At 44.8% G+C, this 22144-nt stretch overlaps 1 protein-coding gene across 4 annotated transcripts in view; it reads right to left on the bottom strand.

Moving 5' to 3' along the window:
* Positions 1 to 22144, bottom strand: part of phf2 (PHD finger protein 2) — a 164180-nt gene that overhangs the window by 64171 nt on the left and 77865 nt on the right. For all 4 annotated transcript variants that reach the window (XM_072280376.1, XM_072280377.1, XM_072280379.1 and 1 more), the window contains exon 4: positions 10951 to 11111. In XM_072280376.1, coding sequence (XP_072136477.1) covers positions 10951 to 11111 — 161 coding nt within the window. The remainder of the gene's footprint in view (positions 1 to 10950; positions 11112 to 22144) is intronic.

Raw genomic sequence — 22144 nt, forward strand, 5'->3', positions numbered from 1 at the left:
AGTGACTTTAGAGAGTGATCCCAACAATGCACGGGTTCATTGAGCACTTCATTGCTCTTGGACTGTACACATTGGAGTTTCGAAGAATGAGAAGGTTCTCAGTGAAACCAATTGAATGATGAGAGGCTTATATAGAGTGGAGGTGGAGAGGACGTTTCCATTAGTGGAAATACCTAGGACCAGAGGGCACCGCCTCAAAATACATCTCCCTTACAACAGAGATGAGGAGGAATTTCTTCAGCCAGAGGGTGGTGAATCTTTGTAATTCACTGATATGGATGGCTAAGGAGGTCAAAACATTGGGTATACTTAAAGGAGAAGTTGATAAATTCTTGATAAGTCAGCACATCAGAAGATGCATATCGGGAGAAGGCAAGACAATGGGGTTGAGATGGAAAATAAATCAACCGTGTTGAAACGGCAGAGCAAACTTTATAGGTTGAATGACCTAATTCAGCTCCTATGCCTTATAGTTTTATACAGCATCAGTCAAAAAGCAGGAAAGACAATACTTTTAATCCAATAGTGATGATAAAAATTCTGAGGGAACATTAATTAATCTCCTTGCACTATATGTAAAATGATCACACTGGACAAACCTGAACAATATACTGCATGTTAGCAGTACACGAAAGCAGTCCAGGCAGGCTGCACATTTTTCTCTTCACAGTAGGTCATACTGACCAGTTTCTCCTATACTGCTGTTCTAAGTATGTCATATCTGTGAGTTAGTAACTGATGGAGCACCCCAAGGTTAAGTCATTGGCCCTCAGTTATTAACCATCTATGTCAATGACCTAGAGGAAGAAGCAGTGTATGAGGTATCTGAGTTTGCCTATGTCATGAAAACAGGTCACAGGGCTTGCTTCAGTGGGAATTTTTGAACTCTGCAACTGGACAGAGACAGCTTGAGTGAGTTGACAAAATAACCTGGCAAATGGAGTTGAATGTTGGAAACTGTGAGCTGATGACCTGGTAAGTAGAATCAAAAGGCAGACTGTTAACTAAATGGAGAGAAACTGCAATTAATTATAGGAGCAAGTAATTAAGACGTCAAATGGCACATTGGCCCTTTATAGGATTCTTATATCTGTGTCAGGTATCTGTAAACATGGCAGCCTGGAAATTCCATTCTCCAAATACCACTTCTTTCCAAACTATGATTACCAAGGCAGAACACAGTTGCAATATATTCCAGGTTGAAATACAGTACTGTGGAAATTCGACCAGGCACCTCAGGCCTTAAACCGCTTTTATGCCAATGATGTAATTTGGCACACTGCTGGGAAAAATGGATCACACTGCCCACTTGTGGACCAATGCTTTTATAGAACTGTTTGTTCGTCCATCGTCGTCATCGATGAAGACCTTAACACCATTAGTCACTTTGAGACTGCATGCGGTGTGTCGGAAGATGAATGGTCAGGCCAATTCGGGCACGGAATGTCCTGGCACATGTTGGGCAGACATGTGTAGACGCTGCAGTGTTGCGCTGGTGGCTCTGGACTTGCGCAGCTCGCGCTTATGTTGTGCTTCAGCAATGCGCCTTGCTTTGTAAGCTTGACGGCCCTTGTGGATGAGGCCGTGCCAGGTAGTGCAGTTTTGTGCCAGCATTTCCCAGATGGTCATGTCTATGTCAAGCAACTTCAGGGAGGCCTTTAGTGTGTCTTTATAACATTTCTTCTGCCCTCCATGCGAGCATATTCCAGCAGAGAGTTCCCCAAAAAGGAGCTGCTTGGGTATGCGCTCGTCCGGCATGCAGATGACATGACCTGCCCACTGGGTCTGTGCTCTCATCAGCAGTGTGTGGACTGATGGTAGACTTGCTATAGAGAGAACTTCAGTGTCTGGTACTTTGTCTTGCCTAATGATGCCTAATATTCTGCGAAGACAAGTCATGTGGAAATGGTGGAGCTGTCTTGCATGCCTTCGATACACAGTCCACGTTTCACAGGCACACAGGAGGGTAGTGAGAACCACGGCTCTGTAGACCTTCGGTTTTGTTGCTGGACTGATACCTCGGCGTTCCCATACAGTTGAGCACAGTCTACCGAAAGTAGAACTTGCCTTTGCTATTCTACAGTTAACTTCTGTATCAATAGTCACTGCTCAGGAGAGGGTGCTGTCAAGGCAAGTAAACTGGTCCACTGCCTGTAGTTTCTGTCCTTTGACTGTGATTTTGGGTTCTGTGTACGGTGCATGAGGGGCAGGCTGGTGCATGCCTTCGGTCTTTTTGATGTTGATGGTGAGTCCAAAGTTGTCACAAGCTGTGAAGAATTTGTCCATATTGACTTGCATATCCGGCTCCGAGCCAGCATACAGGGCGCAGTCATCGGCAAAGAGGAAGTCTCTCAGAACAGTCTCCTTCACTTTGGTAATAGCTTGAAGTCTCCTCAGGTTGAAGAGCTTCCCATCCACTCTGTACTTGAGGCTGATTCCAGCATCACTGTCCTGGAAGGCATCATTCAGCATGGCAGTAAACATCATGCTGAACAGTGCGGGTGTGAGCACACAGCCCTGTTTGATGCCATTGGTGACTGGGAATGCCTTAGAGGATTCTCCGCTGTCCAGCACTCCGGCCATCAGGCCATCATGCCATCATGGAACTGGCAAAACACCTGACTGAGTTTGGCGGGGCAGCCGAACTTTGACATGATCCTCCACAGGCCTTGTTGGCAGACAATGTCAAAGGCTTTCGTGAGGTCAACAAAAGTTGTGTAGAGTTCGCGATTCTGCTCATGACACCTCTCCTGAAGTTGGCGCGCGACAAAATCATGTCAGTAGTCCCACAACCTTTGCAAGAGCCACACTGTGACTCTGGCAGCAGGCCCAGTTCCAGATGAGTGACCAGACGACTTAGCAGGACTCTTGCAAGGGTTTTTCCTGCGATGGAGAGCAGCGAGATTCCTCGGTGGTTGTCGCATACTTGTCGATGGCCCTTCCTCTTGTAGAGGTGTACGATGGATGCATCTTTAAGTTCCTGAGGAATGGATCCTTGCTTCCAAAAAGACTGGAACTACTCGGTGAGCTTCTCTATAAGTACGGGACCACCGGCTTTGCAGATCTCTGCAGGTATGGCGTCTGCCCCTGGGGCTGACAGCTTTCGTGACTTCGGCTGCTACCGGTGGGTCATCCATGGCGCTGTTGATGTCGAACAGGGGAATCCTGCCTATCACCTCATCGTTAATAGATGACGGTCGGTTGAGGACGGCTTCAAAGTGTTCAGCCCATCTCTGCAGAATCTGAGCCTTCTCTGTAATGAGAGTTGTACCATCTATGCTCAGGAGGGGGGATCTCCCGAGAGACTGAGGTTCGTAGAGAGTGTTGAGGCTTCAGAGAATCATTTCAAGCCATCTCTGCCAGCGTATCCCTGTATTTCATCTGCCTTGGCACTCAGCCAGGCACCTAGCACTTTATGCAGTTTATTCTGAACTATCCTGCGAGCACTGGTAAAGGTGTTTTTCTTGGCAGCTGATGATGGGTCGTTCTGATGGGCACGATGAAGGCAGTGCTTTTCAACAAGTAGAGCCTGTATCTCCTCTTCAGTCTCATCGAACCAGTCATGCTGCTTGCGGGTAGAGAGCCCTCGCATCTTCAGTGCAGGTGAATGGACAGCATCCCTGAAGCGATCCCAGTCGTCCACAGCACTGCCTGCAAGGTGTAGGTCAGCAAACTTGGTTTCTAAATCTTCAGCCAGTGCTGAAGCAATGCTGGGGTTCTTCAGCCTGGCCATATTGAATCTTTTCACAGCTTTGCTTCCTTGTGGTCGCCTCTTGGGTCAGATGCGGAGCTTCATTTTGGAGACAATGAACCTGTGATCTGTCCAGCAGACAGCACAACGCATGGCCTTGGTCACTCTGACATCCTGCCTGTCTTTTCTCCTGACAATGACATAGTCGATAAGATGTCAATGCTTAGAGTGGGAGTGCACCCAGGAGGTCTTGTTACGGGTAGGCAGGCGGAAAGTTGCGTCTGTGATGAGCAGATCATGTGCTGCACAGGTCTTCAGTAAGAGTAGGCTGTTACTGTTACATCTTCCCACTCCATGACTCCCAACGACTCCCTGCCAGGCAGCAGAGTCGCGCCCTACTTTTGCATTGAAGTCTCCGAACAAGATCAGCTTGTCGGTGCTGCTCACTGCTGATAGCAGGGCATCTAGTTCTTCATAGAACCTGTCTTTCATTTCATCCGGGTTGGTCAGTGTGGGGGCACAGGCGCTGATCAGGGTGGCTTGACTTCTGTTCTGCAGCGGAAACGGTAGTGTCATGAGCCCATTGTTCACACCCTTGGGGAGTCTGGCAAGTTTCCGAACAAGGTGACTCCTGACGGTGAATCCAACTCCAGCATCACGACGCTCATCGCTGCCTCGACCGCTCCAGAAAAAAAGTGTATCCTCCTCCAGTTTCAGTCAGCTGACCTTCATTGCCAAGACGAGTCTCACTCAGGGCTGCTATGTCAATGTTGTATCTTGCAAGCTCTCTGGCAACTAAGGCTGTTTTTCTCTCTGGTCTGTTTGCTGTAGGGTTGTCCAATAGCGTGCGCACATTCCAAGTGCTAATGGTGAGCGGTGTCACCTTGTGTTTAGTTGTGTTTGTTCAACCACCAAGATAAGATCCCCGCCAGCCGCGGTAAACTGGCCAGGGTGTAATGAAGCAGGCAATGCTTAGGGCACCTTTTCTAGCCCCTTCCTCATACTACGGAGGTGAGCAGTGCGTTCCTAAAGAGGGCTGCTCAGTCACCCAGGTGGACGCCGAGTTTCACTGCCGCTTCGGTCAGCGAAAAACGACCATTGGACCTGAGCCGCCTGTGTGCAGGTCTGTGACTGCAGTTCCCAGTGTATCCACACCTGCTGCTTCATCACTCAACCATTGCCACAGGACTTCAAACGTTGAGGGTGATGGTGATGGTGATGATGATGATGGTGGTGTCGAGACTAGCGCTTGATTTGGATTTAAGTGAGAAAGAGTTGCGCAGCGTTAGCGTCACTTTCTCTCTTCCCAATTCCCATCTGGATCCAGTGGCAAGACAAAGTCGAGACAGTTGGAGATGGGACTAGACGCAGTAGATGACCAAGACGTCTTCTGTGTCTTGTCATGCTCTACACATTCCATGCAGCTGGCAGAGACCGCCTTCTTGACTGTTGGACCTTCCATTGGTCTCATCCGCTCAATCCGCCGGAGTCTGTTTTCACATGCTGAGATAGGCATTTCCCTATCTCACCGAGGGTTTGAGACCCATCGGCTACCCTCACCTGGTTTAGCCGGCTTGTCGAAGCCGTTGCCTGGGGTGTGGCCACAGTAGCATGTAAACAGCTACGAGGAGCCACAGGTGAGAGCTGAGTGCCAGGTGGGGACCAAAGGTGGACTAACCACCTTGAAAAGGACGCGATATGTTCCCCCACCAGAGGTGCTACCCCTCGTACTCGTAGAACTATGCACTCGTAGAACTGCTTGACCAGCAGCAGCACTATTTAATGGGAGTAGGTCTTAGCACAATGCCTGATCTAACCCAACCCAGAAATGTCTCCCATAATTTTCAACTTGTGTGTTCCTTTCAAGCCTTTATTCTTGTTCTGACAAGTTCCTCTCAGCCCTGTCCTCTAGACCTAGGTTTCTGTCTTGCATCCCTATCACCTAAACATCCATTTTCAGTCACTGGCCCTCTTCTCTGACCAGACTCTGATCTCCATTGCCCACTCACAACCAGACACTAACCTCCAGCCACCTTCCCATGACCAAAGCTTCTATAAAGGCCAAAGTATCAAGCCTTTCTCTCCCATTCCAATCTTACCTCCGGTTTCAATCTTAAATTTCACAGGACACTGAAATCACTTCACTTCCCATGCAGTGCTGTGGGTAACTGGGGCCACACTTTACAAAAAATTACTGCTAACTCCACCCACCCTGGCAGCCACCTATTCACCAAATCCAACACCACCAGGACTACACGGCCTCTCCAAAGTTTCTTTCTTGTAGCTATCCAGCTTCTCAACAAAACTCACACAGCTGCAATATTCCGACTGTCTCTGCACATCTGTTAAATGGTCTTTCCTGCTCTCTTTGTTCTGTTTTATAATTATTTAATCCGTTCATATGTTCACATTTATTTAAGTTTGATCATTGACATTTGTGCACATTTGTTGATTGCTCATGGCTGTTGGCACTTATTGTCTGGTAAGCTGTTGGCTGCTATTGTGTTGTCTGTTATGATATTGTCCTGTGTTTTATGCTTGGCACTGAACCACAATTAATTCTGGTATGCTCCACATACTGCCAATAAAGTGATTCTGATTCAGATTTCCTTGGACACCCATTTTATGACAATCCCAGGTTAGCAAAGTCTTAATCTTGCAGCACTGACATGAATCTCTGCAGGAAAGAATTAATTAAAGCCTCAAAGTCCACTATTCCTGCCCTCCACCCAACATGCCCAACTTCTAAACATCCACTAATCTGCATATAACATCCAATCTTTTCCTGAATGAAGTGACATAGCTTATTGTTGCTGCAGGTCCATGCAGAGATGTAGGACTCTCCAAACCCAGTGAACTGCTGGCTGGCCACATCCTGCACTCCATTATCATCCACCCTCTAAAAAGTGAAACCAGCATTTCAAATAAAGCTTATTCAATTAGAGAAAAGAGATCTTAAACAAATCAGTTTACTCATATTGATGTAATCACTGTCCCTAATTACATTATGGCCTCAGGCTGGTTCTCATGTTTATGTTTGGTTCTTCATATTATTTATATTATGTTGATTTGAAACAGAAATCTACAGCACATTACAGGCCTTTCGGCCCACAATATTGTGCCGACCATGTAATCTACTCTAGAAACTGCCTAGAATTTTCCCGCTACATAGCCCTCTATTTTTCTAAGCCCTATGTACCTATCTAAGAGTCTCTTAAAAGACTCTTCTGTACCTCTACCATTGTCACTGGCAATGCATTCCATGCTCCAACCACACTTTGCATGAAAAACTTACTTCTGACACCCCCCTCTTACCTACTTTCAATCACCTTAAAACTACACCCCCTCGTATTAGCCTCTGGCTATCCACACAATCAATGCCACTCATCATCATATACACCTCTACTAGGTCACCTCTTATCCTCCGTTGCTCCAAGGAGAAAAGGCCAAGTTCACTCAACCTATTCTCAAGAGGCATGCTCTCCAATCCAGGCAACATCCTTGCAATCTCTCTCTATAGTATCCAACATCCTTCCTGTAGTGAGGTGACCAGAACTGAACACAGAACTCCAAGTGGGGTCTAACTAAGATCTTATATACCTGTAACATTACCTCACAGCTCTTGAACTCAATCCTATGGTTGATGAAGGCCAACACACCATATGCCTTCTTAACAATACTGTCAACCTGTGCAGCAGCTTTGAGTGTCCTATGGACATGAAACCCAGGATCTCGCTGATTATCCATACTGCCAAGAGTCTTACCATTAATATTATATTCTGTCTTCAAATTTGACCTACCAAAATGAAGCACTTCACATTTACCTGGGTTGAACTCCATCTGCCACTTCTCAGCCCAGTTCTGCATCGTATTGATGTCCCACTGTAACATATGACAACCCTCTAGTATATCCACAACACCCCCAACCTTTATGTCATCAGCAAACATACTAACCCACCTTTCCACTTCTTCATCCAGGACATTTATAAAAATCACAAACAGAAGGGGTCCCAAAACAGATCCCTGTGGAACACCACTGGTCACCGTCCTCCATACAGAATACAAACCATCCACAATCACCCTTTGCCTTCTGTGGGCAAGCCAATTCTGGATTCACAAAGCAAGGTCTCCTTGGATACCATGCCTCATTACTTTCTGAATAAGCCTCACATGGGGAAACTTATCAAGTACCTTACTGGAATCCATATACACTAAATCCACTGCTCTGCGTTCATCAATGCATTTTGTTACATCCTCAAGGAATTCAACCAGGCTCCATAAGATATAGGAGCAGAAGTAGGCCATTTGGCCCATCGAGTCCGCTCCACCATTCAATCATGGGTTGATCCAATTCTTCCAGTCATCCCAACTCTCCTGCCTTCTCCCCATACCCTTTGATGCCCTGGCTAATCAAGAACCTTTCTATCTCTGCCTTAAATGCACCCAATGACTTGGCCTCCGCAGCCACTCATGGCAACAAATTCCACAGATTTACCAGCGTCTGACTAAAGTAATTTCTCCGCATCTCTGTTCTAAATGGATGTCCTTCAATCCTGAAGTCGTGCCCCCTTGTCCTAGATTCCCCGACCATGGGAAATATCTTTGCCATATCTAATCTGTTCAGGACTTTTAACATTTGGAATGTTTCTATGAGATCCCCCTTCATTCTCCTGAACTCCACGAAATACAGCCCAAGAGCTGCCAGACGTTCCTCATACGGTAACCCTTTCATTCCTGGAATCATTCTCGTGAATCTTCTCTGAACCCTCTCCAATTTTTGGTATATCCTTTCTCATTTCAAGTTTCTTCAGAATTTGAGGTCTGTAAATCTTGGTTCCCAAAGAATTTTAATCTTGTCTAAAGAATCATTTCTCATTCCCAACAACATATCATAAATATTGGATATTGAACCATTATAGAATGGTTTCATATTAAGAATTTCATCTAATACATTCTTATCAGGTCTACTAGGAAATGTATATAATTGAGATCGCAGAAAATCTCTGATTTGTAAGTACCGAAAAAAAATGGGTTTTTGGTAAACTATATTTAGTTGACAATTGTTCAAACGAAGAAAGACTTCCTCCCACAAACAGATCCCGGAAGCATGTAATGCCCAATCCTTTCTAAAATAAGGAGCCCAAAACTACACATAATACTCCAAGTGTGGTCTCACAAGTGCTTTATAGAGCCTCAACTTCACATCCCTGCCCTTATATTCTATATCTCTAGAAATGAATGCCAACATTGCATTCTCCTTCTTCACCACCGACTCAACCTGCAGGTTAGCCTTTAGGGTATCCTGCACAAGGACTCCCAAGTCCCTTTGCATCTCTGCATTATGAATTCTCTCCCCATCTAAATAATAGTCTGCCCATTTATTTCTTCCACTAAAGTGCATGACCATACACTTTCGAACATTGTATTTCAATTGCCACTTCTTTGCCCATTCCCGTAAACTACCTAAGTCTTCCTGCAGGCTCTCTGTTTCCTCAGCACTACCCGTTCCTTCATCTATCTTTGTATCATCAGCAAATTTAGCCACAAATCCATTAATACCGTAGTCCAAATCATTGACATAGACATACATCATAAAAAGCAGCGGTCCCAACACCGACTCCTGTGGAACTCCACTGGTAACCGGCAGCCAGCCAGAATAGAATCCTTTTATTCCTTCTCTCTGTTTTCTGCCAATCAGCCAATGCTCCACCCATGCTAGTAATTTCCCTGTAATTCCACGGGCTCTTATCTTGCTAAGCAGCCTCATGTGCGGCACTTTGTCAAAGGCCTTCTGAAAATCCAAATACACCATATCTACTACATCTCCTTTGTCTACCCTGCTTGTAATTTCCTCAAAAAATTGCAGTAGGTTAAGTCAGGCAGGATTTTCCTTTCAGGAAACCATACTGGCTTTGTCCTATCTTGTCATGTGCCTCCAGGTATTCTGTAATCTCATCCCTAACAATCTAACAGGTCTATAGTTTCTTTTCTGCTGCCCCCCACCCTTCTTAAATAGCTTGTAAGGCACAACCTGACCTCGACAAAGCCATGTTGACTATCCCTAATCAGATCATGTCTCTCCAAATACTCATAAATCCTGCCTCTCAGGATCCTCTCCAACAATTTGCCCACCACTAATGTAAGACTCACGGGTCTATAATTTCCTGGGTTAGCTCTAGTCCCTTTCTTGAACAAGCAGACAATGTTTGCAACGTTCCAATCCTCTAGTACTTCTCCTGTATCTATTGATGATGTAAAGATCATCGCCAGAGGCTCAGCAGTCTCCTCTCTTGCTTCGCACAGTAGCCTGGGGTATATCTCATCCAATCCTGGTGACTTATCTAACTTAATACCTTTCAAAAATTCCAGCACATTCTCTTTCTTAATGTCTATACACTCAAGTGTTCCAGTCCGCTGTAAGTCATAAATGCACAATAAACCTGGTATTACAGACTGAGGTATTTATTTAATATTATTATGCATAGATTGAATGAAATTCATGTAACTTTTTTTTAAACTGGTAAAGATATTGTGCAAAATATTTTCCATAAACCTCAATCCTCACTGACGCACACCTGCTACAAAAATGGTTACGTATGAGACACGAACCTAACCTAGCTACATTCCTTTTATTGATAGTGATAGATTTCAGATTAAGGCATACATTATTTTAAAAAATTATGATAAATAGAAGTTGAAAACTAAATTAAATTCAAATGTATCATGGTGAGGGAGTTCTCGAGTCAGAGAACTCCGGAAAAAAAGTAACGCGGCAGACTTTGAACACCGTAGATCAGCAAGTTTCTTTCTTTATGTCTCTACACTCACCGAGTGACACCTCCCTGCCCCTTTATTAGGGAGAGAGAGAGCTTGTGGTATGTCGAATTGTTAGGTGAACGATTAGTTTTTGTTGTACTGCAGATCATGGTCTTTCTTGGGGGCTTTACTATCACTTGCTTGGTGGGTTGAGGGTGCTGATACTTTTTGCTGAAGTAAGTGGGGTGTGGAAAGGGTTAATGCTTTGATGCTGTTTATGTGTGTGGGGGTGAGTAGGGGGGCTTTGGGATCTAATGTTTTTACTGTGATGCATTATTTGGGGCACTTCTGTTTTTGTGGATGTCTGTGGAGAGTGCGAATTTCAGACTTTATATTGCATACATTCTCTGATATTAAATAGAACTATTGAAATAATGAGTGAAATAACTGTTCTCATTTCCATCTATAGTTGTAAAATACAATTATTTTATTTATTGACTTACCGACATAATTTTCAAGGTCACTAACAGAAAATGTAAGTGGTGGTAAACTTAAACCCAAGCCATCCTTCTTTGCAACTAAGATGGGCCCTGTAAATCCATTTTCTTCCAAATATCCCAAGGTCAGCTGAGTTCCAGACAGCCTCTGAATAACTTCCTCTGCACTATATAAAAAAAAACATGAACCTTTACATCAATGAAATAATTTCAACAATAACATTTAATAACAATTCCTTAATTAGATAATTCAGTTTTATACAGATAAGAAGTGCATGTTTCATCGGTTAAATTTTTTCCAATTAAGTTGTTTATCACATTGTCATATTTAAAATTTGTTGTTCAGCTGCATATACAAAATAATTGCTGTATATTACATGTTGCTCACCATTGCTCATCATTATTTTAATTAAGTCTTCATTGGACATGTTCCTTGGACTATAGACCAGATAGGAAAACCAAATGGGAGCATTTTACACAAGCTTTAAACAGTATCATGTTCTCATCAAATGATGGCACACTGCCCACAAAATGGTATCATTCCCAATTCAGCTTCTGAATGTCAGTACATTATGAAGATTCTGAATAATTCATCTACCACTGGGTTTGAGATGAAGAGTGAGGAATGAATGCATCAATCAGAAGACTGAGAACTTCGACTACACAATTTCATTCTACTTCATTCAAGTTTTTGCTGTGTGTATAATAGTGCACAATGGAATGCAAAGTTAAGGAGGAATTGTGAAGAGGAATGGACTATAATGGCTTACATCAAAATGTCAAAGAATTCCTTTTGGGCCAAACAAAGAATTATTTATGAAAATCACTAAAACTGTGGATGCTAGGAATCTGAAACCAGAAAGAGAAAGTACTGGAAATGCTCAGCAGCTGGGGCAGCATTTGTGAAAAGAGAGACAGTAAGCAGTTTTAGGTCTGCGATGCCTCATCAGAAGACTCAGAATTAATTATGTAATGCATTTTTCCTTGATAAAATTGTTTTATTTTATTTAGAGATACAGCATGGTAATAGACTCTTCCAGCTTAATGAGCCCAACACCACCCAATTACACCCATATGACTAAATAACTTGCTGGTCTGCAAGTCTTTGGAAAATGGAATGAATCCAGAGTACCCAGAGGAAGCCCACACAGTTGTGGGGAGAACATACATATTCCTTACAGACAGCAGCAGGATAGAACCTGGATCACTGGCATTGGAATAGAGTCACACTCTCCACTATGCTCACATACCACTAATATATTTAGTGATTAATCATCCACATAATGGTGAGATGGAGATACTTCCTTCTCCGTGGAGCAGGAACTGGACAGTATAATGCTACTGATATTGTGCAACTGTTAAAATTGCATCATAACAAAATGGCAAAAGATGTTATGTAACCATTTCAGAGAAATCCACAGGCAGATCATCCAGTTATTGACATTCTTAGCACAAGACAGTAATTATAATGGGAAACTTTTACAAAGAAAAACATTTCAGTAACATGAAAGCACAGCAGATTTCTTTCAGTTTTGTTCACACATGAAAATGCTGAGCTCATCTCACACAAGGATTGGAGCATTTATATTTATATGCAAAATAACAATCAGTCCTTATTACTACTTGAACGTATCTACCTTTGAAAGGGAAATGTACATAATTCACAACCACCGACAAATGAGTTGCGGTTCACTTTAAGAGGCTGGTCTGACATGATGACATAATTACGTAAGGTACTGATTCCTCGCTTTTTGTTCAGTGTTTGGAGTACAATATATGAGTTGTTACTTTTGCTCTTAAACATAAAACGGCTCACATCATTTTACTTGGGGAAAACCGACACTAGCGACCCTGATACTCTAGGATGATTGCATGTCTTGTTGAACACGTCGGCCAACACAGTTGCTTTGAAACTGCTGGAGTTTTGGGAGCAAAATGCTGTTGCTCTGTTTGTGCAAGCTGAGGCCCAATTCGTGCTGTGAGAAATCACTGCCGAGAACACCAGGTTCTACTATGTGGTAGTATCTCTTGGCAACTCCACGGCTGCGGGAGTAGTGAGTCAACATGAACAACTGTCTGAACACGATAAATACAGTTGGCCCTCCTTATCTGTGAGGGATTGGTTCCGGGACCCCTCGCGGATACCAAAAAACGTGGATGCTCAAGTCTCTTATTCAACCTGTCTTAATTCGATGGACCTTAGGACCCAGCGGAACCCCGGACCTTATTTAACCTGTCTCAGTGTGGAGGACATTAGGATCTGGCGGTGGAGCTCTGAATCCGCAGTGTTTCTGTTCATGAAAATAATCATGATCACGATTGAAAATAAAGTGGAAATAATAAAGCGATCAGAAAGAGGTGAAACACCATCAGTCATTGGAAAAGCATTAGGTTACAGTCGGTCAACGATCGGAACAATTTTGAAGGATAAAGTGAGAAAGGTCCTGCCCTGATGAAAGCTACAATTATTACAAAGCCATGCAGTGGGTTAATTACTGGGTTTTGGGGTTTGGGGTTTTTGATCCTCCACATCAACCCAACAGGGATGGACAGCACGCTCAGGAGCGATCTGTCACTGGATCGAACTCAGGAACTTCTGTTCCCGACTCGGCGCTGAAACATACGTTTCTTAAGTGTCTTATATGCATAGAAAGGTAAAATATGTATTATATACTAAGACAAACATTTGACTAACTGATGCTAAATAATATCGGATGTACCTGTTCCGACTTACTTAGTAAGACAATTTCTGTTTTTTTTATCCCAATCCACAATAACGTATGCACATCCTCCCGTACACTTTAGATCATCTCTAGATTACTTATAATACCTAATACAATGTAAATGCTATGTAAATAGTTGTTATACTGTATCGTTTAGAGAATAATGACAAGAAAAGAAAGTCTGTACATTCTCAAACTTGCTGGAAGAGCACTTCCGGCTTTTCTCGATTCGCAGGTGGTTGAATTCGCACATGCGGAACTCGCGGATAAGGAGGGCCGACTGTACCGATTGCTGAAAACTCACCTTTTACAGACTTTTGGACTATTGGATTCTGACTATGCCAAACAGTTGCTCTCCTTGCCCGGCATCAACAATGCTAAGCTATCAGAGATAATGGGCCATATGCTGCCTCTCCTGAGAAATCACCATCCTTGTTTTATTTTTAAAGAACTCTTCATGTTTGATCAAGTTTGCATACCCCTCACTAATGCACCCATGACAGTCTATAGGGAGCTTGCTAAAATGGCTGAAAGTCTACAGGCAGCAGTGTATCATTCCTCCTCCTTTCCCTACCTCAATAAAGCCTGGTCAGCAAAGCCCCCCAACATAAGGATGACCATGGTTGCAAACCAGATGATACCAGTCCTGTGTTTTTACCACGGTCACTTTGGTACAAACGCTAGGAAGTGCGGACCTCCTTACAGCTTCGACAGTGCCAGCAGTCTATGAACATTGTGGTTTCCAGTTGTCTACTATTCACTACAGGCACCCTTTCAGAGCAACACTTCCTGTGTGACATAGGTGCTCAAGTGTGTATGCTGCCAGCATCGCCTATTGGTGAGAAGGCAAAGAGCGACAAAACCTTGCTGGAGGTTGCCAATGGCAGCAGGATCCAGACTTATGGGACACGACAGGTAACGATCTGCTTCAGTGGGCAACATTAAACGTGGGACTTCATCCTGGCTAAAGTGACTAGACCTCTGCTCAGTGCAGATTTTCTGTGTACCCAAGGACTGTTCGTCGATCTTAAGAACTGCTGGCTTGTGGATATCAAGGACTCTGGATCATTACCCTACTCCCCAGTAAGTTCCCCACAACGACTCTGTCAAGCACAAGCACATGTGAGTTTACTCGACTGCTGGGTAAAGTTCCAAAGCTCACCAAGCCCATATTTTATAGCCATATAACAATTACAGCACAGAAACAGGCCATCTCGGCCCTTCTAGTCCGTGCCGAACTCTTAATCTCACCTAACCCCACCGACCTGCACTCAGCCAATAACCCTCCATTCCTTTCCTGTCCATATAGCTATCCAAGTTAATTTTCCACTACAGTCACAAGATAGGGTCCAGCACCACATTTCTACAGTTGGCCCACCAGCCCATGCCTGCGCACATGGACTAGACCCAGAAAAGCTGGCAACCACAAAGGCTGCATTTGACAACATGATAAAACTTGGCATTGTACAGCAGTTGAATAACTCCTGGACTTCACCCCTCCATATGGTCCCTAAGTCCAATGGTGGTTGCCGCCCATGTGGCGATTACAGATGCCTTGATGAGGTCACCACCCCTGATCATTACCCGGTCCAACACATCCAAGATTGTTTGGCATGTTCAGCCGGAAAGTTAATTTTTTTCAAAGTCGATCTAGTTCAGAAATGTTAAAACAAGATCTATGAGATTACAGTCAGCTACTGCGTCACTTGCACACTGGCTCATGGGAAGAGATTCGATGCTGCTGAAGAGATCCTAGATGGCAGCCACATTTTGCAATACAGACAAGTGAGAACCACTTGGGTTAGGATCAGGTTTAGTGTGGTGGTGGCAGTGTGGGATGGGGGCTGCGTGAAATTAATGGCAGAGCGAAGGAAGACGTGGAAAACAGACTGCGAGAAGGAACAAATAGAAAACCCCTCCCCCATTCCACCCCTTGATGCCTTTTATGCTCGCTATGACCAACAGAACATGGAGACACCTTCACAAACCCTCACAGCCCCCGAGGACCCTATGAAACTCATGTGAGAGCATCTTTTAGAAGAGCGAATCCACAGAAAACATCTGACCTAGACGGGGTGCAACCAAGTACTGAAGATTTGTGCCACCATCTTCAAACTCTTGCTTCAGCATTCTGAGATCCATACCTGCTTCAAGCAGGATTTAATCATGCCAGTGTTCAATAAAAACATAGTAACCTGCCTCAGTGACAGGGGCTTCCCTTCCTCCACCATCAACGGTGAAAGGGGCTTCCATTCCTCTACATCAAAGCTGCCCTCAACCGCATCCTCCTGCCACCCCACCAGGGATAGGGTTCCTCTCGTCCTCACCCACCACCCCACCATTTTCCATGTCCAGCACATAACTCTCCAAGACTTCTGTCATCTCCAATGGGATCCCACCATCAAGCAAATCTTCCACTCCCCCCCCAACTTTCTGTCAGGTGAAGCAACACTTTACCTGTCAGTCTGTTGGGGTCATATACTGTGTCCAGTGCTCCCGGTGTGGCCTCCTGTATATCGGTGAGATCCAATTAGATTGGGAGACTGCTTCGCCACGCACCTATGCTCCATCTGCCAGAAGCCACCGAATTTCCCAGTGGCCACTTATTTTAATTCCACTTCCCATTCTCATTCCATTATGTCAACCAACGGCCTCCTCTACTGTCACAATGAGGCTATACTCAGGTTGGAGGAACAACACCTTATATTCCTTCTGGGTAGCCTCCAACCTTTTGGCATGAACACCAATTTCTCGAACTTCTAGTAATGGCCCCCCCATTCACCTTCCCCATTCCTCACTCCCTTTTCCCTCTCTCACCTTATTCTCCTTGCCTGCCCATCACTTCCCTCTGGTGCTCCTCCCCCCCTTTCTTTCTTCCATGGCCTTTTGTCCTCTTCTATTAGATTCCCCCCTTCTCCAACCCTGTATCTCTTTCACCAATCAACTTTCCAGCTCTTTGCTTCACCCCTCCCCGTCCCTGTTTCACCTGTCACTTGTGTTTCCACCTCCCCTTACCTCACCCTTTGAATCTATTCCTCAACTTCTTTTTCTCCAGTCCTGCCAAAGGGTTACGGCCTGAAACATCAATCATACTCTTTTCCATAGATGCTGCCTGGCCTGCTGAGTTCCTCCAGCATTTTGTGTGTGCTGCTCAGTGACTACTGTTCAGTGACACTGTGATGAAGTCCCTTGAAAGGCTTGTGATGAAGCACATCAATTCTCGCCTGAGGAGTGACTTGGATCCGCTCCAATTTGCCTACCGCCACAACGGGTCAACAGCAGTTGCCTTTTCAATGACTCTTTATTGACTACAGCTCTGCATTCAACACTATGATCCCAAATGAAACTCATCACAAAGCTCCAAGATCTGGGCTTCAATACCTCTCTGTGTAACTGGGCCCTCAATTTCTTCAGTTGCAGACCCCAGATAGTATGGATATCTCGTCCACATTCGTCTTCAGCACAGGTGAGCCGCAAGGCTGTGTGCTGTCTACTGTACTCACTTTATACTTATGACTGTGAGGTAAGTATAGCTCCAGAGCCACATTTAAGCTTCCTGACAACACCACTACTGTTGGCCAAATCAAAGCTGGTGATGAGTCAGCTTACAGAAGGGAGGTTGAAAATCTGGTTGAATGGTGCTATAACAACCACTTCTTCCTGAACACCAGCAAAACCAAAAAGCTGATTACCGACTACAGGAGGAAGAAGCTATAGGTCGATGAGCTACTGGCAATGAGGGGATCGGAGATGAAAAGCTTTAAACTCCTTGGCATTATCATATCGGAAGATCCATCCTGGGACCAGCACTTAAGTGCCATTACAAAGAAAGCACAACAGCACCTCAACTTATTTAGATGTTTGTGTATATTCGGCATGACACCAAACACTTTGACAAATTTCTGAAGATGCACAATACAGAGTGCCCTAACCGGATGCATCATGACCTGGTACAAAAGCACCAGTGCCCAGGAACAAAAGGAAACTACAGGAAGTGCTAGATACAGCCCAGTCCATCACAGGCAAAGCCCTCTCCACCATTGAGCACATTTACACAGAGCAATGCCACAAGAAAGCAACAGCCATCATCAAAGACCACCACCATCCAGGTCACACACTCTTCTCACTATTACCATTGGGCAGGAGGTACAGGAGTTTTTAGTTCCACACCACCAGGTCCAGGAACATGTGTTACCCCTCAAACATCAGGCTCCTAAACCAGTGTGGATAACTTCATTCACCACATATCTGAATTGAATATATATCTTACTGATTCACTTTGTTCTCAGTGTTATATTTTATATACACAATGTCTTTGGCACATTGGTTGTTTGTCAATCTTAATGTACAGCTTTGCATAAATTCTGTTGTATTTCTTTTTTCGTGTAAATGCCCAGCGGTAAATAAATCTCAAGGTAGTATATGTTAACGTATGTGTACTTCGATAATAAATTTTACATTGACTTTAACCCCTAACAAAAGCTGATCACATCCTATGCCGCGGGTGGTCCCAGGTCATCCTTTGTAGCGACAGCAATTGGGACCATATGTGTGAACTGGCAACATCAATTCAGAGCTGCTTAAAGCCGTGATCAGAAATTGGATAAGGCTCACTGAATAGGCACCACATTTTGCCTTAACATCAAACCAGGTGTCACTAAAAGAAAACTACAATTGAGTGGTTTCCTCCCTTTAAGTGTTAAAGACCCAACCTGTGTAATTAAGCAGGCAGCTGCTGCATTGTGCATGCTTACTCATGGGAAGCGAGTCAGCGCTCTCTGTACGGCAGCCAGATGGAGACGCTGCGGGAAACACATAGCAGACCAATCGTGCCATGGCTAGCCTCAGCACACCATAGGCGGAGACAGCATCCGGACCACAGGCTGAGGCGAGTGTGCAGTGGATCTGATCTTTCAATTGATGTTCAGGGCTGATTATATTAAGGTTTTTCATACATTACAACTGGAAACACATGTAAAATAATAGCAGCATTCCAGCAAGCAACCTTTAAGTCATGCATGGTACACTTTATCACAGTAATTTGTGCCTCTGTATATTGACAGTCATGATCTCTTACACCAGTAACCATTGGTCAGTAATTAATGTTCATGACATACAATGATGGGGAATGATGTGTACACAACAGGAACAATCGTTTTTACACTAGTTCAATTTCCAAGCTCCTATTTTTCATTAACTCTGCCTTCCACCACACGTGTACACAAAACACTCCATATCAGCACCAGCACAAAATCTGAGCAATAACCTCCCTCAGTCGCCATTCCCACCTAACCAACACACATAAAATACTGGAGGAACTCAGCAGGTCAGGCAGCATCAATGGAAATGAACAAGCAGTCAATGTTTCAGGCCGAGACCCTTCTCAGGACTGGAAAGGAAGGGGGAAGATGCCAGAATAAAAAGGTGGGAGGACGGGAAGAAGAATAGCTAAAAGGTGATAGGTGAAGCCAGGTGGGCAGGAAGAATAAAAGGCTGGAGAGGAAGGAATCTGATAGGAGAGGAGAGTGGACCACAGGAGAAAGGGAAGGAAGAGGGGACTCAAGGGGAGGTGATAGGTAGATGAAAAGATGTTACAGGCCAGAACAGGGAATAGAAGAAGAGGGAAGGGGAAAGGGATTTTTTTTACTGGAAGGAAAAAAATCAATATTCATACCATTAGGTTGGAGGCTGCCCAGATGGAATATAAGCTGTTGCTCCTCCACCCTGAGTGTGGCCTCATCGTGGCACAGAGGAGGTCATGGACCAACATGTCAGAATGGGAAGGGGAATGGGAATTTAAGCATTTGACCACCTGCATTCCCACCCAACGTTCACATGCGTCACTACACACATACATGTATTCACCATGCTTCCAATAATCTCTCCCGTATTTTACAACTTACACAGTCTAAGACAGTCAACATCACAAGGAAACATCCTCATTAGAACACTTCCTCTCTTTCTCCTCTGCAGAAAAGATTTACCAGGATATTGCCAGGACCTGGGGATCCGAGTTACAAGTTGAGTTTGCATAGACTAGGACTTTATTCCCTGGGATGTAAGAGATCAAAGGATGACCTGATAGATGTATACAAGATCATGAGCGGCCTAGACAGGAGATGAAAGCATATAGTCATTTTTTGCCTGAGAAGATGTGCTTAAAAACAAGAGAAGAAGAAGACAGCCCTTAACTCTGAGTGGAGTCATCGGGACGCTGTCATTTGAAGGCACTTTTTTTTAGCAGGCTTTCTTATTTTTACGAGGCCGAGTTGCTAGTTCAATGCTCAACCCAGCATGGATGGAAAGTGTGCAAGGGAGCCGGCTGAATTCGAACTCGGTAGCCTTCGCTCCGAAGTCCAGCGCTGATGCCACTACGCCACCAGCCGGCTTTAAAAACAAGAGGTGAGAGATTTAAAAGGGACTTCACGGGCAGCTTCTTCACAGAAACAAGGTGCATATTTGGAAGGAGTTGCCAAGGATAGCGGTTGAGACAGGCACTAGGCAACATTTAAAAGACAACAAGGGCATGGATAGGAGAGGTCCAGAGGAGAGGAGACTAGCTCACTGAGCAACACTCTCAGCAAGACCGAGTTGGGTCAATGGGCCTGTATAGCACTGTGGGTCTTTCACAGAAAAGATTCCACGTAATTTACTATTACTAACAGCCAATTTGCAGTGACTGCCGGTGCACCTATAGGTGTAGGCACTGATGATCGTAGAATCAGCCACATTGAGACTGAGGTTGGAAGCTGCCCATAAGCTCACATCCCTCACATTCCACACTCATTGGTGTCACAGGTCGAAACAGCTTAAGGTCTTCATCACTTGCAGAGTTATGAGGAGTGAGATCTCAGCTTCCTTTGCCACCTAAGCAGAAGCCACGCAACATACAGGTCACACTGTAGAAGGTCTGCTATGCAGCCTCTACTCCTGACCGTGCCAGGTGTCATGCTGACACCGGACTCTTATGTTCAAAGAGGCTTTAAAAAATGTTATAGCTCTCTGACAGTCTGTCTTCCAGCCACCAGATTGATATGATTGCAGATGGCCTGCTGTAGGGGAGGAAGGGAGACTTGTGGAGCATGAATCTATGCTCCTGCTGGCATTCACGTTCCTGCCATTGCTGTTTGACCCAGTCAGACTTAGTTCACGGTGAGTTAATGCAGGCCGCTGCTGAGGTTCTGGCTGCACTTTAGCCCCACGCTCCTCAGATACGGGCACCCAGTTCGGAAGAGGGCGAGGCGTGAGGAGAATCTCCTGGTAGGCCTGGTCCCGGGCCTGGCCAAGATGGCCATTCACGGGTCTAGACAGCGGAAAGTGGGGGGGGGGGGGGGGGGAGGGGGGGGGAACTGCCCGGGCTGACTGCCTGCCCCCTACGTTCATGTCCGGTTGTCCTTGGAGACGGTGCACAAGGTCGGAATGGGTACAGTGGGGGACTTCCAGGAGCGGTGGGGACCCCCGGGGTATTGACTGTATTGTAGATGGTAGTAACCATATTTTAATCTGAGTATAATTACTGTCTTGTGAATATTGAGTGTCTGTACCTTGTGTATATGTGATGTAAATAAGCTTTTATAGTTTTGTTAAAAAAAAGGAATACAAAACTGGCCCATCCAGGTGCAGATTGGCTCACAGCCACACATCTTCCGGAACTTCCAAAATCATGTGCAAATAGTCTCTGCCCTTTGAAAGCTCAGCACAATTGCTCAAGGAGAAAGAACAAGGCAGGTATTAACTCTTAAATGCCCCCTCTCAATGTGTGCTCAGAGCTTACCAAACCTTATGGTTTTGCTGAGGACTACACTGCTCCAAATCATGGCTCAGACAAAAAGCCAGCCTGCGGCAGTATCCAGCACAGCTTGTCAACATTGTAGTATAACCTTCCATCAGCTCATACTTGTACCTGCTATCTCCATTAAAGACTGTCCTAACATTTTTCCTTGATAATCAGCAGTATTACTCTGAGGACCAACATCACACACAAGCTAATTTGAACCAGGCACTTATCCACATAAAGGCAGTTCAGGTAACAGAAACTCACCAAATATTTTCCAAACTCTCAATATTTGACGCATGTGCAGATGAACACACTGATCAGCTCATGCACAAGCACATGGGAAACTGTCGGCAATTCTGAACCGGACTTGACTTGTCACTTCACAGAGTACAGGTGTCCCCCGCTTTTCAAACTTTCGCTTTACGAAACCTCACTGTCACAAAAGACCTACATTAGTTACCTGTTTTCGCTAACAGAAGATGTTTTCACTGTTACAAAGAAAAGTAGCATGCGAAAAAAGCAGTGCGTGATAAAAATCAGCGCGCACCCTGAGCAGCCACTCTCCCCTGGATTTGGAACGGCATTCTCACCGGCATTGCTTAAACACATACCTGTGAGCAGCCATTTGCAAGATGAGTTCTAAGGTGTCGGAAAAGCCTAAAAGAGCTCGTAAGGGTGTTACACTTAGCGTAAAACTAGA

This window comes from Mobula birostris, chromosome 16, assembly GCF_030028105.1.
Source record: "Mobula birostris isolate sMobBir1 chromosome 16, sMobBir1.hap1, whole genome shotgun sequence".
In the NCBI taxonomy this organism is placed as follows: Eukaryota; Metazoa; Chordata; class Chondrichthyes; order Myliobatiformes; family Myliobatidae; genus Mobula; species Mobula birostris.